The 18,750-nt window shown below is 35.1% G+C and overlaps 1 protein-coding gene and 1 non-coding gene across 2 annotated transcripts in view; both read left to right on the forward strand.

Annotated features, from left to right (window-relative positions):
- The window catches only part of DIAPH2 (diaphanous related formin 2), a 1,001,003-nt gene that overhangs the window by 491,567 nt on the left and 490,686 nt on the right, over positions 1 to 18,750 (forward strand). The window contains exon 23 of the mRNA XM_043571351.1: positions 2,452 to 2,581. Coding sequence (XP_043427286.1) covers positions 2,452 to 2,581 — 130 coding nt within the window. The remainder of the gene's footprint in view (positions 1 to 2,451; positions 2,582 to 18,750) is intronic.
- Positions 7,949 to 8,054, forward strand: LOC122478190. Its single transcript, XR_006295920.1, has one exon. It is a non-coding gene; the product is annotated as a U6 spliceosomal RNA (small nuclear RNA).

An 18,750-nucleotide genomic window follows, 5' to 3' on the forward strand; every position in this document is an offset into this window, starting at 1 on the left:
CTTTGCCTGCAGGTCTTTCTGATTTGAACAAAGATACCAAGATATTTATTTAACCAAAATGTTATGCTTTCATTTATCTTTTTGGAATGTAACCATTGATTTTACTAAATTTCTTAACAGAAATTAAGTTAATGGACCTGATTCTGAATAAATATTTATTAATTAAAAGCTGTTTCTGAAAATTAAGCTTTCGTAAGTATACATGCCAAAAGCTGGTTTTTAAATCACCCATAAAATTGACATATGAGCACAATGCTATTTTTCTATTTTTGTGTTTTCCTTTCCAGTATTGGCCACGTGCATTTAAAATACTCAAATATAGGGGCACCTGGATGGCTCGGTTGGGCATCTGACTTTGGCTCAGGTCATGATCTTGCGGTTTCTGGGTTTTGAGCCCTATGTTGGGCTCTGTGATGGCAGCTTGGAGGCTGGAGCCAGCTTCAGATTCTGTGTCTCCGTCTCTCTCTGGCCCTCCCCCGCTCATGCTCTGTCTGCCTTTCTAAATAAATATTAAGAAATAATAAAATAAAATAAAATAATATATGTATTTGTACAATTTGTTGTCCTGACAAATTAGGTAGGTTTTTGTTGTTGTTGGTGGTGGTGGTGGTGGTGTGTGTGCATCTGTATAGCCTCCACAGTTTATAAAATATAGGTCAATTTCTTTTCCTTCAGAAAGATGTACCTTCTATTTTACCTAAGCAATTAATGTTTTTAAGGTTTAGGAATTCAAGTATTTTGTAAAAAAAGAAAAGAAAATGTGAACTTTCTTATAATTTGTAATATCCAGCATACTCTGAAAATGATGCACTTTGTAAACATATACCACCATAATCCCAGGTAAAGACCTCTCTTTAGGAAAATGAGCCTCCCATTGAATCCTTTAGAGTAAACGCCTTGGTTAACACAAGTTGCCCTTGAGGTTTTGATGCTGTTTGTTCTTATTTATAGCTTGTCCTTAAATTGTGTCATTTCAGCCTTATAGTACTTGAAATTGTTAGGGGGAGCAACAAGATAATGCAAAATTTTAAATATTTCACCTATGTGGGATAAAGTAATCCCAGAAATTCTAAAAGAAATCATCATGACCTTGTCACCACCTGACTTGTCAACATAATGCCTCCTGTGGCTTTGTTTTGAGCCTTGAGACTAGTATTTCTTTTAAGTTCTTCATATCACAGCGACATAAATAATTGTTAAAAAGCTGTAGTACAAAACAGATTCAGTATGGGTCTGATTGTTTAAATGTGATTTTTTTTTCCTCAGTCACTAAAACAGTAAATATTAAATTATTCTGTTAATTCCCTATCTTCCACAGCCTTTCATAAACCTGTTGGGGAAGAGTATACATTTATTCTAAACAGAGTTATCCTTAAAGCTAAAAACCCTGTATCAGTATGAATATCAGTAGGAAAACCCATCATCTAAGGATTATAGAATTAAAACATCCAATAAAAATGAGAAAACTTTATACTTTATTCTATATTTATCCTTTGTTTGTAGGTAAATCCTTGATTTCTTTTGCATCTTAGTCTAGTATGAGTGTTATATTAAAGACAAAGCTTAGATTTTCATCATATTTTGTCCTATATTTTAAAGATTTTTATCATTCTAACTATAGCATCTCTTTTCTAAAGTTGTCTCTGAAAAAGAAATACCATATGTAAACGGAAAAAAAAAGTCATTAGAATTATGTGCTCAGATTCTATTTTATTATTTTTTTTAACGTCTTATTTATTTTTGAGACACAGAGAGACAGAGCATGAACGGGGGAGGGGCAGAGATAGAGGGAGACACAGAATCGGAAGCAGGCTCCAGGCTCTGAGCCATCAGCCTAGAGCCCAAGGCGGGGCTGGAGATCACGGACCTCGAGATTGTGACCTGAGCTGAAGTGGGACGCTTAACTGACTGAGCCACCCAGGCGCCCCTCCAATTCTATTTTAAATCAGCATAAGAAGTTTTCAGTTTTTCTTTTTTGATGGCCTACCCAAGTAAAGGAAAACAAAAATTTACTTACTACTTTCCATTAATTTGTATCCGTAATGGTTACAAGTAAATATAAAAGCTCACAAACAAATCCAGCTTTCAGTAATACATTTCGGTGATAAAGCAAAAACAAATACAACATAAGCACGCATTAACTAAGACTGTACTTAACAGTACTTGAATTAATGCTCTTTTCTCAGAGAATAGTTCATTTTTTGCCATAATAATTTAGACTTTTAAAATCTATATATTAAAATTTAAACTTTCTCTTTTTTGGGTCATCTTTCTTTTAAAATATGGTGTTCATTTTAAAATATAGAGCACTGTTGCTAGACCCCATTAGGGAGCTACCAACTAACTTTTTTTAAATTTTAAATTAATTATAATGAATTGAGTTCATTTATTTCACTTGTTGAAGAAAAGGTCTATATTTATATTACCCAAAATATTGTTATTTTATTCCAGATCAGAGATACTAAGTCAGCAGATCAAAAAACAACCCTCTTGCATTTTATTGCTGAAATTTGTGAGGAAAAATACCGGGATATCCTGAAATTTCCTGAAGAACTGGAACATGTTGAAAGTGCAAGCAAAGGTAATTGATTTGTAGCTTTTTTTGAGACTATTCCTCGCCTAAGTATTATATTTTAAGTGGTAATATAAAATAAACTTATTAACCATATTTTTCTGTTTATGGATATAAGAAAAGCAGGAAGATAATTTCCATTAGCATATATTTGACAATATAGTGCATTTTAATGACCTACTTTTTACTTACTTAATTTTTTAATACTGCTAGGTTATTTGAGCTTTCATATCTCTTATGAGATAGTATGTTCATTCATTCATTTCATAATCACTTTAGTGTATATTGTTTGCAAAGGAACCATACCATGGGGCTTTTGATAATATCAATATGATGGTGGGACAGTTCTTGCTTGAATATATTTAATTTCTAGAAGGTAAAAAAAGACATATATCCACATAGTTTATAAAATAAGGATGAATATGAGAAGTACTACACAAAAAGATACTGTACTATAATTTAAATGAGATAAGAAGTCCCTTTTGAATATGTAGATAAGAGAAGGCTTCCTGGAAGAGGTCAAAGTGTGAAGCATGAGCACAGGATTTTTACAGATATGGAAAAGAGGCATGTGAGCAAATAATATGAGTAAAAAAACAGTGGCACAATATGTTAAGATGGGTGAAAGAATGATTGAAAGTGAGATTATATATATGTGTGGAGAAGAAGTACATTTTCCCTCAGGTAAGAAAGCTATGCCATAAATCTTATATTTGAAATCACACTATATTAATTCCATTTCTCTATAACTCTGAGGATTTTCAGTAAAGACTCAAAAGCATATACATTTCCCAAGTTTATTACAAACCATATAAACCTGTTAGTGTTCATTGAAGGGGGTAAAAAGTATGTCTATGAAACCCAGAATATTTTTTGTATAATATTGTTCAGTGGTAATCTCTGCCTGTCTGGTATTGTCAATCAAATCCTGAATGTATTTCTTTAATTTAATCCAGTGTGTCTCATTTTGTGGTCCTAGGACCAGAATAACAAAAGAAGACAAAGTATGACTCCATAGTACTTTCCTTTTTGTTAAAAAAAATCTTAAAGATATGATGTAAAATTATACGCACTGGCAATTGCTTTTCTAAAAAATTTCTATATCTTGGCCCTTACATTTAAAAATACACCATTATGACTAGTCATATCTACTACTAACATGTAACTAATGTGGGATAATACCAATATTTAAAAAAAATATAATTGGAAACATGAGAAATGTCACAAATACGACCAATTCTGAAATTCGATCATGTCATCCTATTATTACTGTTTGATTGCCCTCTACCATAATTTTTTTCTAAATTTTATTTGTCCAATATGTAGATTCAATTCCAGAAAGATAATGAGAAGTATATCAATAATGTGTTTAAATAAAATGATGTTAATTTTATGATGATGATTTTTAGTTCTTAATTTTTAAATTTTTAGTTCTTACACCAAGGATACTTCAGATAAATATATCTGATAACCATTTTTATTCAAAATAATCTGGGACAACTGTAATGAAATGTATAATGAAGTTTATATCAACTTTTATTTTTAAGTCTAGATACTACTTTATCTATCTATCTATATATATATTTCTATATTGTCATATATTTGTGTCTCTGTCTATATCATTTCATACATACTTTTAGCCACCACTGCTATTGATGAAGGTAGCCTGTAGATCACAGCCTTCTGAGTTAGATATTATAAAGTTCTAATCCTAGCTGTATAACTTAGCTCTATAACCTTGAGCTACTAATGTAACTTCCCAAGTTTTGTTTCCTCATTTGTAAAATGGGAATTATAGTAACAAGAAGATCACATGAGTTGACGTGTTTAAAGCATTAAATAAAAGGCTTGGCACATAACTAAATATGTAGCTGTTGCTATACCACTATCTTTATTAGTAGTAGATATCATATTCGATATACTACTACAAATATTGTAGTCACTGCCATTGTCTTGTTAGAAGGGGATAATCATAAGGGCACCTATAGTTCCTACAGTTGCAGCCAACTATGTATTATATCCAGTTCTATTTGTTTCCTGTGTGGGGGTTTTGGTAAATCCTTTCATATTTTTCTTTTACAGTATCACCAGCTTTTTTCTTCCTGTCTATCAAAAGCAAAATCTCTGTTGTACTTTGATTATTTATGCTTTTCTGTGTTCTTCATGCCAGTGTTTTCAAAAGATTGTTGCGAGAAATCCTCTTCCTATCTCACTGTTTGGGCCACAGCAATCCCCATTCTCAAGTTATTTTGACTAGTTTTTTCTCTTTCCCTATGAAATTCAGTCTCAACTTAAATTCTTAAGTGCATTCCACCTTTTTGCATCCCTCTTTAATCTCCTCCTAGTTCTCATTTCAGTGTGCTGAGACATATTTTCTCTTGTGCCATTTTATTGCTTTCTAGTAATCCTGCCTCTGTGTATGATTTCATTCTGCATCCCATGCCTATAAATCTCAACTTCCCTGTCCTCTAAGACAACTATCATTTGTCAAAACCCTGTTCAGAATCCATTTTTTTAAATGTTTTGCTACTGAATCCCTAGGAGGAAATACTCTGGAATTTAGTCTACAGAGAATAAAAATAAAACATGGTAAAAGGTCAGCCAGGTACCTCTTGTTTACAGTTCAATACTTTTCCTTAGTATTTGAATCCAACTTGTCTTGTTTGCTTAATATGAGTTCAAAGTTGTTTGAAACACATTCTGTAACCTCTAGAACTGTGCATACCATGTATATAGTCAAATAGTAAAAATACAAACAGATGAGCACTATATAATTCATTTTGTTTGATGATGAGCTATCTTTATGTGAAATGATAACCTTAAAATAAAAGAGAAAGAGAGAGAGGCAGACACAGAATCCGAGGCAGGCTCCAGGCTCTGAGCTGTCTGCACAGAGCCTGACGTGGGGCTTGACCACATTGACCTACTTCCTTGAGTTGCAGAAGCCAATATGTTGGAGAAATAGGGGGGATCCCTACTTCCTGCATTTCTCAAACAAAGAAGTGTAGAAGCCAAAGGAGTTTGAATACCAGAGCCTGGGAGGAAAAGAGACTGAATCTACTAGGAAGAAAATGGGAAAGCTAGAAAAAGATAGGGCTACCCCAAGCAACAAATCAAAGCACACCTGATGGAGGGTCCAAAATATTACTACGAGTATGGTAATAAAATAACCAAAGTCACAACAACAGAGAGCAAGTAACAATCTCCAAAAAACACCTCCTGAAGGGGCAGGCCCTGGACAGTGTATGACCCTCCTTTAATATAGCAGTGCTCGCAAATCCAGAGTACACCACAAACTTTTAAAACACATAAGGGACAGAACACTAGCCAAAATTCTGAAATGGAATAATTCTCATCAAAAGAAATTCCAGTAAATAGTGACAGCTAAAAAATTGATCAAGACCAATTGAAGCAATATAACTTAACAAGAATTTAGAATAATAGTCATTAAATTAAATACTGGGCTTGAAGAAAGCATAGAGGACAGCAGAGAATCTATTGCTACAGAGATCAAGGGACTAAAGAATAGTCATGATGAATTAAAAAATGCCACAAATGAGGTGCAAAATAAAATGGAGTTGACCACAGCTCAGATTGAAGAGGCAGAGGAGAGAATAGGTGAATTAGAAGATAAAATTATGGAAAAAGAGGAAGCTGAGAAAAAGATAAAAAAATCCAGGAATAAGAGGGGAGAATTAGAGAACTAATTTATGGAATCAAATGGAACAATATCTGTATCATAGGAATTCCAGAAGAAGAAGAGAGAGAGAAAGGGGCTGAAGGTGTACTTGAACAAATCATTTCAGAGAGCTTCCCCGATATGGGGAAGGAAAAAGGCAATGAAATCCAAGAGGCACAGAGGACTCCCTTCAGACGTAACTTGAATCTATTTTCTGCATGACATATCATAGTGGAACTTGCAAAATACAAGGATATAGAGAGAATTCTGAAAGCAGCTAGGGATAAACGGGCCTTAACATACAAAGGTAGACACATAAGGTTAATAGCAGACCTATCTACTGAAACTTGGCAGCACAGAAAGGAATGGCAGGAAATCTTCAATGTGATGAACAGAAAAATTATGCAGCTGAGAATCCTTTATCCAGCAAGTCTGTCATTCAGAACAGGAGAAATAAAGGTCTTCCCAAACAAACAAAAACTGAAGGAATTGATCACCACTAAACCAGCCCTACAACAGATCCTAAGGAGGATTCTGTGAGTGAAATGTTGCAAGGACCACAAAGTACCAGAGACATCACTACAAGCATGAAACCTACAGACATCACAATGAATCTAAACCCATATCTTTCTTTTTTTTTAATTTTTTTTCAACGTTTATATTTATTTTTGGGACAGAGAGAGACAGAGCATGAATGGGGGAGGGGCAGAGAGAGAGGGAGACACAGAATCGGAAACAGGCTCCAGGCTCCGAGCCATCAGCCCAGAGCCTGACACGGGGCTCGAACTCACGGACCACGAGATCGTGACCTGGCTGAAGTCGGACGCTTAACCGACTGCGCCACCCAGGCACCCCTAAACCCATATCTTTCTGTAATAACACTGAATGTAAATGGACTAAATGTGCCAACCAAAAGACATAGGGTATCAGAATGGATAAGAAAACAACACCCATCTATTTGCTCTCTACAAGAGACTCATTTTAGACCTGAGGCCATCTTCAGATTGAAAGTGATGGGATGGAGAACTGTCTATGAAACTACTGGAAGGGAAAAGAAAGCTGGAGTAGCCATACTTATGTCAGACAAACTAGACTTTAAATTGAAGGCTGTAACAAGAGATGAAGAAGGGCATTATATAATAATTACAGGGTCTATCCATCAGGAAGAGCTAACAATTATAAATGTCTATGCACCAAATACAGGAGCCTCCAAATATATAAAACATTTAATCACAAACATAAGCAACATTATTGATAAGAATGTGGTAAATACAGGAGACTTTAACTCCACTTACAGAAATGGATAGATCATCTAGACAGAGAATCAATAAAGAAACAAGGGCCCTAAATGATACATTGGATCATATGGACTTGACAGATATATTTAGAACTCAGCATCCCAAAGCAACAGAATATACTTTCTTCTTGAGTGCACATGGAACATTCTCCAAGATAGATCACATACGGGATCACAAAACAGCCCTTAATAGGTACAAAAGAATTGAGATCATACCATGCACGCTTTCAGACGACAATGCTATGAAATGTGAAATCAACCAGAGGAAAAAGTCTGGAGAACCTCTAAAAGCATGGAGGCTAAAGAACACCATACTAAAGAATGAATGAGTCAGCCAGGCAATTAGAGAAGAAATTAAAAAATATATAGCAACAAATGAAAATGAAAATACAACAATCCAGTGCTCGCTTCGACAGCACATATACTAAATTGGAAGGATACAGAGAAGATTAGCATGGCCCCTGCACGAGGATGACACGCAAATTCGTGAAGCTTTCCATATTTTTCGTCACCACTAAAACAGCCCTAGAAGACATCCTAAGGGGGACCCTGTGAGACAAAGTACCAGAGACATCGCTACAAGCATGAAACCTATGGACATCACAATGACTCTAAACCCATATCTTTCTATAATAACACTGAATGTAAATGGACTAAATGCACCAACCAAAAGACATAGGGTATCAGAATGGATAAAAAAACAAGACCCATCTATTTGCTGTCTACAAGAGACTCATTTTAGACCTGAGGACACCTTCAGATTGAGAGTGAGGGGATGGAGAACTATTTATCATGTCACTTGAAGTCAAAAGAAAGCTGGAGTAGTCATACTTATATCAAACTAGACTTTAAGTTAAAGGCTGTAACAAGAGATGAAGAAGAACATTATATAATAATCACAGGATCTATCCATCAGGAAGAGCTAACAATTATAAATGTCTATGCGCCAAATACAGGAGCCCACAAATATATAAAACAATTACAAACATAAGCAACCTTATTGATAAGAATGTGGTAATTTCAGGGGACTTTAACACTCCACTTACAGAAATGGATAGATCATCTAGACACACGGTCAATAAATAAACAAGGGCCCTGAATGATACATTGGATCATATGGACTTGACAGATATATTTAGAACTCTGAATCCGAAGCAACAGAATAAACTTTTGTCTCAAGTGCACTTGGAACATTCTCCAAGATAGATCACATACTGGGTCACAAAACAGCCCTTCATAAGTATACAAGAATTGAAATCATACCGTGCATACTTTCAGACCACAATGCTATGAAGCTTGAAATCAACCACAGGAAAAAGTCTGGAAAACCTACAAAAGCATGGAGGTTAAAGAACACCCTACTAAAGAATGAATGGGTCAACCAGGCAATTAGAGAAGAAATTTAAAAAAATATATGGAAACAAACGAAAATGAAAATACAACAATCCAAATGCTTTGGGATCCAGCGAAGGCGGTCCTGAGAGGAAAATACATTGCAATCCAGGCCTATCTCAAGAAACAAGAAAAATCCCCAATACAAAATCTAACAGCACACCTAAAGGAAATAGAAGCATAACAGCAAAGGCAGCCTAAACCCAGCAGAAGAAGAGAAATAATAAAGATCAGAGCAGAAATAAACAATACAGAATCTAAAAAAACTGTAGAGCAGATCAATGAAACCAAGAGTTGGTTTTTTGAAAAAATAAACAAAATGGATAAACCTCTAGCCAGGCTTCTCAAAAAGAAAAGGGAGATGACCCAAATAGATAAAATCATGAACGAAAAAGGAATTAATACAACCAATCCCTCAGGGATACAAGCAATTATCAGGGAATACTATGAAAAATTATATGCCAACAAATTGGACAACCTGGAAGAAATGGACAAATTCCTAAACACCCACACGCTTCCAAAACTCAATCAGGAGGAAATAGAAAGCTTGAACAGACCCACAACCAGCGAGGAAATTGAATCAGTCATCAAAAATCTCCCAACAAATAAGAGTCCAGGACCGGATGGTTTCCCAGGGAAGTTCTACCAGATGTTTAAAGCAGTGATAATACCTATCCTTCTCAAGCTATACCAAGAAATAGAAAGGGAAGGAAAACTTCCAGACTCATTCTATGAAGCCAGTATTACTTTGATTCCTAAACCAGACAGAGACCCAGTAAAAAAAGAGAACTACAGGCCAATATCCCTGATGAATATGGATACAAAAATTCTCAATAAGATACTAGCAAATCGAATTCAACGGCATATAAAAAGAATTATTCACCATGATCAAGTGGGATTCATTCCTGGGATGCAGGGCTGGTTCAACATTCACAAATCAATCAACGTGATACATCACATTAATAAAAGAAAAGAGAAGAACCATATGATCTTGTCAATTTATGAAGAAAAGGCCTTTGACACAATTCAGCAACCTTTCTTAATTAAAAACCCTTGAGAAAGTCGGGATAGAAGGAACATACTTAAAGATCATAAAAGCCATTTATGAAAAGCCCACAGCTAACATCATCCTCAATGGGGAAAAACTGAGAGCTTTTTCCCTGAGATCAGGAACACGACAGGGATGCCCACTCTCACTGCTGTTGTTTAACATAGTGCTGGAAGTGCTAGCATCAGCAATCAGACAACAAAAGGAAATCAAAGGCATCAAATTTGGCAAAGATGAAGTCAAGCTTTCACTTTTTTTTTTTTTTTTAATTTTTTTTCAACGTTTATTTATTTCTGGGACAGAGAGAGACAGAGCATGAACGGGGGAGGGGCAGAGAGAGAGGGAGACACAGAATCGGAAACAGGCTCCAGGCTCTGAGCCATCAGCCCAGAGCCTGATGCGGGGCTCGAACTCCCGGACTGCGAGATCGTGACCTGGCTGAAGTCGGTCACTTAACCGATTGCGCCACCCAGGCGCCCCAAGCTTTCACTTTTTGTAGATGACATGATACTATCTATACATGGAAAATCCGATAGACTCCACCAAAAGTCTTCTAGAACTGATACATGAATTCAGCAAAGTTTCAGGATACAAAATCAACGTACAGAAATCAGTTGCATTCTTATACACTAACAATGAAGCAACAGAAAGACAAATAAAGAAAGTGATCCTATTCACAATTGCACCAAGAAGCATAAAATACCTAGGAATAAACCTAATCAAAGATGTAACAGATCTGTATGCTGAAAACTATAGAAAGCTTATGAAGGTCATTGAAGAAGATATAAAGAAATGGAAAGACATTTTGTGCTGATGGATTGGAAAAATAAATATTGTCAAAATGTCAATACTACCCCAAGCTATCTACACATTCAATGCAATCCCAATCAACATTGCACCAGCATTCTTCTCGAAACTCGAACAAGCAATCCAAAAATTCATATGGAACCACAAAGGGCCCTGAATAGCCAAAGTAATTTTGAAGACGAAGACCAAAGCAGGAGGCATCACAATCCCAGACTTTAGCCTCTACTACAAAGCTGTCATCATCAAGACAGCATGGTATTGGCACGAAAACAGACACATAGACCAATGGAATAGAATAGAAACCCCAGAACTAGACCCACAAACGTATGGCCAACTTATCTTTGACAAAGCAGGAAAGAACATCCAATGGAAAAAAGACAGTCTCTTTAACAAATGGTGCTAGGAGAACTGGACAGCAATATGCAGAAGATTGAAACTAGACAACTATCTCACAGCATCCAAAAAAATAAACTCAAAATGGATAAAGGACCTGAATGTGAAACAGGAAACCTTCAAACCCTAGAGGAGAAAGCAGGAAAAGACCTCTCTGACCTCAGCCGTGGCAATCTCTTACTTGACACATCCCGAAAGGCAAGGGAATTAAAAGCAAAAATGAACTACTGGGAACTTATGAAGATAAAAAGCTTCTGCACAGCAAAGGAAACAACCAACAAAACTAAAGGCAACCAACGGAATGGGAAAAGATATTTGCAAATGACATATCGGACAAAGGGCTAGTATCCAAAATCTATAAAGAGCTCACCAAACTCCACACCCGAAAAACAAATAACCCAGTGATGAAATGGGCAGAAAACATGAATAGAGACTTCTCTAAAGAAGACATCCGTATGGCCAACAGGCACATGAAAAGATGCTCAACGTCACTCCTCATCAGGGAAATACAAATCAAAACCACACTCAGATATCACCTCACGTCAGTCAGAGTGGCCAAAATGAACAAATCAGGAGACTATCGATGCTGGCGAGGATGTGGAGAAACGGGAACCCTCTTGCACTGTTGGTGGGAATGCAAATTGGTGCAGCCACTCTGGAAAACAGTGTGGAGTTTCCTCAAAAGTTAAAAATAGACCTACCCTATGACCCAGCAATAGCACTGCTAGGAATTTACCCAAGGGATACAAGAGTACTGATGCATAGGGGCACTTGTACCCCAATGTTTATAGCAGACTCTCAACAATAGCCAAATTATGGAAAGAGCCTAAATGTCCATCAACTGATGAATGGATAAAGAAATTGTGGTTTATATACACAATGGAGTACTATGTGGCAATGAGAAAGATTGAAATACGGCCCTTTGTAGCAACTTGGATGGAACTGGAGAGTGTTATGCTAAGTGAAATAAGCCATACAGAGAAAGACAGATACCATATATTTTGACTCTTAGGTGGAACCTGAGAAACTTACCAGAAGACCATGGGGGCGGGGAAGGAAAATAAAAGGAGTTAGAGTGGGAGAGAGCCAAAGCATAAGAGACTGTTAAAAACTGAGAACAAACTGAGGGTTGATGGGGGGTGGGAGTGAGGGGAGGGTGGGTGATGGGTATTGAGGAGAGCACCTATTGGGATGAGCACTGGGTGTTGTATGGAAACCAATTTGAAAATAAACTTCATATGTTGAAAAAAAGAGAAAAAAATAAAAAGATAAGAAAAATTAAAAATTAAGAAAACTATATAACATAAAAAATAATTTAAAAAATTGGACAAATGGATCAAGGTGTGGTTTATATACATAATGGAACACTACGTGGCAATGACAAAGAATGAAATCTGGCCATGTGTAGCAATGTGGATGAAAGTTCAGTGTCTTTATGCTATGTGAAATAAGTCATCCAGAGTAAGACAGATACCATATGGTTTCACTCATATGTGGATCCTGAGAAACTCAGCAGAAAACCAGGGGAGAGGGTAAGGCAGAAAACAGAAAATACAGAGAGGGAAGGAGGCAAACCATAAGAAACTCTTAAATACTGAGAATATGCTGAGGGTTGATAGGTAGTGAGAGAGAGTGGAAAGTAAGTGATGGGCATTGAGGAGGACACCTATTGGGATGAGCAGTGGGTGTTGTATGGAAACCAATTTGACAATAAATTACATATAAAAAAATAAAGTACCTTTCCTTTTAAACTATAGAGATATTGATAAGATGAAACTAATTCAGTTAATGACTCAATTATGTAACTCATAGTGTACTACGTATTACTATTAATACCTTCTTTCTAATATTTTTGGATTTTTGGAACCCAAGTATAAATTTTGATGGCGTAAAAATCTTTTCTCTCTTGTATAGCAGTTATATTTATTTAAGTTGTGTAGTATAGTTATAGGCCTCAAACTAACTGACCAAAAACCTATGTTGAAGTGAGAGGAAAACTGAAGGTATGAAATATGTGGAATCTGTGGAGAAATTCATTTTATAATCGTGTTTATTCTTTAGCTAAACTTCTAAAACTTTGTGTTTTAGAATAAACAAATCTATAGCATAAACTTAGCATACTTTCCTCGAGCTCTGTTAACTCAGAGATTTGGGGGAAACACATAATTTTCATATTAAAACAGATATATATTATGGAATAGAATTCAAAACTACATGAATTTTTTAAAATGAAACAGATGACTTCAAAGAAATTTCACACTTGCAACAGATCCCTAAGGTTGTGTGTTCAATCTTCTCTTCCATTAGGGGCACTAGGGTGAGAAAAGTTTATGAAGCATTGCTTAAAGAATTGCAGAATGGTTTTGTTTTGGTTTGGTTTCACTTATTTATGTATTTAGTTATTGTGGCCAGGAGGAGGAGGCAAGTAGGCAAGGTGAGGGAGCAGAGTACCTAACTTTCTTCTAAATAGACATTCTCATATCCCTTATGAAGTTCAGCATCAAATACTACATTGTCATTTTATTTCCAGTGAAATTAATAAAACAGTATTGCACTGGTCATTTTATTTGAGGTTGAATTATAAATCTTCAGGTCCTCATATTCATGTTTGACATACCAATGAGTCTGTAGAAAGGAAAAAAAAAACCTGGTTGCTATAGAGACTCTGATGCCTTTAAAATATTTAAAATACTTTTGATAAACTACAATTACCTTTTCCCCAATGATTAGGTTTAAAGATTATGTGTATACTGTGTGTGAAATTTTATATAATACATACATATAGTATAAAGCATTGCTGTTTTATGAGTCATATTTTATAAATCCCTTATTCTTCTCCCCACCACTGTGGCGTTCACTTTAACTTTGAGGTGTAAGGATTTTTACAGTTGATTAAAAACCTCTAGGGTTAAAAACAAAAGTAAAAAAAAAAAAAACAAGAAAAAACAAACAAACATTAGTGTTTTCTAGGTTGGCTCCAGGGATTAAACCAAAAGATTAAAGTTTAATTAAAACTCTTCCATTCAATGGGGAAAAATTGTATTAACATATTTGAAAGCACTATTAATCCTAAGGATTCACATAAATATGAAATGAGTTTCACTTCAGTTAATTTAGTGTCATCTTACAAGATAAAAGCTGTCAAGTTTCCTATAAACAGTGTTAATTTATTATGAATTGAATCAATTATTATAAATTTTAATGACCAACTATACCTTTTGATATCTCTCATCTTTCCATGTGATATTAGTAACTCTGATTAGTTTTTTTTTATTTTTATCTACTCTGACTTCTTTACAGGATTAATCATGATTAAAGCTCAGACTAGAGGGAATATTGTAGACGAAAATGTATGAAATAAAGTTAAATAATAGGAGAGTATAAAATTTGAGGGAACAACAACAACAAAAACACAAAACATCATTTTCCAAAACTCCAGAGCTGGCACAAGCTTTAGAGGTCATCTCTCCCTGCTAAAAGGGACCCAAGATAGCAATTAGTCCAAATTCATTATTTTACAGTTCAAGAAACTGAGGCCAAGATCGATGAAGGAATTCTCCACGATCACACAACTGGATTGGATAATCAATGAAAGTCTGCAGACCTTGTCTGGAGTTATTTTATTACATATATTTCAGCTCCCTTTTTGCTTCCTTTCTGGTCTAAAATATACAACAGATTCATGCTCACATATTGGAGTAAATGCTGACTAAATAAAAGACTTACTGGAGTATAAATGCTACGTCATCTTTGTAGCCCCATTTTGACAGCAAAATCCTTTCTTTGTGTCACAACACTTTAGTGATATAATAGTATTTCTCATACCATATTCATATATTTTTTTCATTGCTTGTTTCTGTCTTTACCTCCTAGATTAGTCCCTACAGTCTCAGTGCTAGCACAGCATCTCAGACACAAGGAAATGCTCAATTAAAGTTTATTAAATTGAATCATTGTATATCATTGTAGTGTAGCAGGCATATCTTAAAATAAGTCATTGTAGGAAGTAGACAAATCGAGTTACAGCCTTAAAATTACTATAAATACAAGAGGAGAAACAAGATAAATTACAATAAAGAGAACACCAGGACTTAACAATATTTCCTGGTCTATATTTTACTTCTTTCAAGAAGAAAGTTAAAATTGGAAACTATCATGCTAATAAAGGAGAAGATCTAAACTTATGGAGGCCACCAAACCATAAAGGATCGTAATGAGCAGTAAAGATTAAAGTCTGATCGGATCTAATGGCAGCCAACTTTCTCAATGTTATATACTGCTGAAACACCTCTCATTGTAATTCCTGGAAAAAAAATGCTTTCATATTGTCTAGTGTTAGTTTTATTGAAAAATCTTTGAGTTATGTAACAAAATCCTACTGTTTTTAGTGACTCATAAAACCCAAAGATGTGAGAAAATATTAAACTCAGTATTTACTAGCAGATTTAATCTTTGAGTTTTAGTCTATCATTTTAGGAGCACAATATGAAAATATACTGATGTGACAAAATATAAGTAGAATTGACCTTATTTAAATGTGAGCAGTGTGAGTGTAAAACTGATTACACATCTTACCACGACATCATTTTTACGAGAAAAGTTAAATTGTTCAGCTTCCTTTGGACTTTTTCATATATACTATAAAAATAACCTAAATAGTTTTTGCTGAATGAATTGCATTCTATCATATTAATACCATAAATATCTTATAAAATTTAAAGTAATATTACATTTTAGGGAATCAATCAGTTTTACAGTTTGTTATATTTCTTTCTTATACCATGTCACCATATTTTTAAATAAAGTGAATTTCTTTAAAATAACAGAAATAATAAAATGTCTAAAACATGCATAGAAAATGAATTTTCAACCTAAAATTTCAAAAGGATTTGGGAAAGAAAGTCATTTGTGTGTGTGTGTGTGTGTGTGTGTGTGTGTGTGTGTGTGTGTGTTTTGTTGTTGTTGTTGGTCGGTAATCTAGTCATTACCAAACAGTGTTTTAAATTCATAATATATAAACACTCTAATTAATATTCATTTCCAGAGGAAACTATTCATTGAAACAAATAATATCTTCAGGTAGCAGTTAAAGGACGCATAGACCATGCCATTTGGATTTGAGTAAAATGTTTCAGTGTGAGTCAACATTTTTTTTATAAACTTATATAGGCATTTGTCAGGATATCTTAGCTTTTACATCCCAAAATCTTTTCTGCTAGTAATTGTGTGCATACCTTATCTGTCTCACATCTTTGCTCCTCATGTCTCAGAGCCTAGACTCCTGTCCTTTTTCCAAACAGAAATGCTACCCCCTTCTCTCAGCCCATTTGAACCCTATGTATCTCTTTGAAGGTCCAGCTTAAATTTGACCTCTCCATAAAAGCTTTCCCAGTTGTTTTGGCTTTCAGTGGTTTCTCACTCTGTCTTCTAGAATAGTACCGACTTGAACTTTTTAGTTTGATTCTTGATCCTATACTTTTTTGCATTACAATATAAAGGTTTCCATGTTTATGGCTACATCCCTACATGATGCTTTCTGAAATAATGTGTGATGTCATTAGTCTGCTTTTTCAGGGCAAAATCTAACACAGTAAATTCAGTGCTGTGAATGTTTATTAAACATCAACCTGGAACACCTGGGTGCCTCAGCCTGTTAAGTGTCCAACTCTAGATTTCAGCTCAGGTCATGATCTCATAGTTTGTTTGTCAGTTGGAGCCCTGTGTTGGGCTTCTGTACTCACAGCGGGAAGTCTGCTTGGGATTTTGTTTTCCTCTTTCTCTGCCCCTCCCTGGCTCACTCTCTTTCTCAAAATAAATAAATGAACATTTAAAATGAAACAAAACATCGACCGGATCCCAGCTGCTATCTTTATGTAACCTGACAGTGAAACTTTCTGGGTATTTAAATTAGCTAAAATATATTTGCAGATATTTAATTTCAACTTCTTACATATTAAGCAACAAGGAGAAAATCAGGTAAAAAAACGTGTTCTTTAAAAATGGCTATTTAAGGAAAAATAAATGTGTGGTGTTAGAAATAATTATAATGGTTACTCTTGGTGTGGGTTAGTGACAAGGAGAGAGTACATGAGGGGTTCCGGGGTGTTGGTCATGTTCTGTTTCTTGATCTGGATCCTCATTACATGGGTGTGTTTATTTTGTGAAAATTCATTCAGCTGGTAACCTGTGTGCACAATGTATGTATGCTTCAACATAACATTTTTAGAAAGTTGGTTGATCAGATTTTTAAAATGTGTATAAAAAGTGACAAAGGTGTTACATTTTAATCTAGAGTGTCCTCAGTGTTTTTCCTGTGCTTAGTTATAATGATCACGTGCATTGCATAAATATTCGCTGTCAGAGTTGATCTGATGTTATTGTAAATAATTATTTTTCAGCAAGTTGTATGTCACTTAATGTTTTTATCAAAGTGTCTTTAAGTCTTAAGAGTGGATGGGTACATTTTAGTATTTAAAAAAAAATAAGAAAACACAAACCGAGCACATTATATACCATGGAAACATTCAGGGTGAATGTTTTCATACTTGTTATCAATATTATGCTGTCTTGTATGTTATTGAATCTTAACATGTCCTGAGCACATCCTGAGTTAAAATTTTCACCAAGAACCTGTCACTGTTGTCATTGTTATCACTGTGTCTTTGTTTCAATGTTAGGAAATAGGACATGTGGGAATGTTGCCCAGTTTTATCTCGTTCTCAAATCAAGCTCATTAGTTAAAATTTGAATATTCATACATCAAATGTTATAATTTGAGTGACTCTGAACTAAAGCACAAAGATATATTCAATGCAAGAGGTTAAAGGACTGATATTGAGTAGTAATGTCAAGGTGGAGAAGGGAGAGTAAAGGAAGAGGGAAAACTAACAGAAATTAAGAAAGATGCAGCTATCTGCTGTCACAGCAGAGTGAAAAGAAGAGGTGGCTCATGCCCTGAGTGGAGGTTCTATTGTACCTGTAAGAACAAGTGGTGGAATCTGGAAATCAACATGGTAACTGTTACTGCAGTTTTATCCACTATGAATCCTTCTGATGGATTCATCAATAAGCACGAGATTGGGAAATTCAGGAAGTAAGGAACTGCATCAGAGGTACCTAAGCAGTTGCCTCCATTCTCCGACTTTTTACACATTTCAAATGTGTTGAACACAAGGATCAAGTTGTAGGGTGCTACACTGGTGGTGTGATTTCTGGAATTTAACTGAGGTCTTTTTCTGGAATTTGGATTCTACATGTTAATGAGGTAAATTAGTAAATAGCAAACATGATATTAACTTGTGCCAATTTTATATTACCCAAACTGCTTAATAGTGTTTCTGGGTACAACGGTCAGAATGGAGTTGGTATTTTTATTAGAAGATTCACTGAAAATGTAAGGGAAGAAACCCTGACTCATATTGGAAGCTAATATCTCTGTGGGAAAGGATTCTGATAAAGTCAGATCTGAAAGAAACACATGCTAGAAATAACATGTTCAAGGATGAGAATCATATATATCTGAGTTTCAACTTTGTTGCCATCTACTTGTTGGATCCTCCTTT

The sequence above is a fragment of the Prionailurus bengalensis genome, chromosome X (assembly GCF_016509475.1).
Source record: "Prionailurus bengalensis isolate Pbe53 chromosome X, Fcat_Pben_1.1_paternal_pri, whole genome shotgun sequence".
NCBI classification, from domain to species: Eukaryota; Metazoa; Chordata; class Mammalia; order Carnivora; family Felidae; genus Prionailurus; species Prionailurus bengalensis.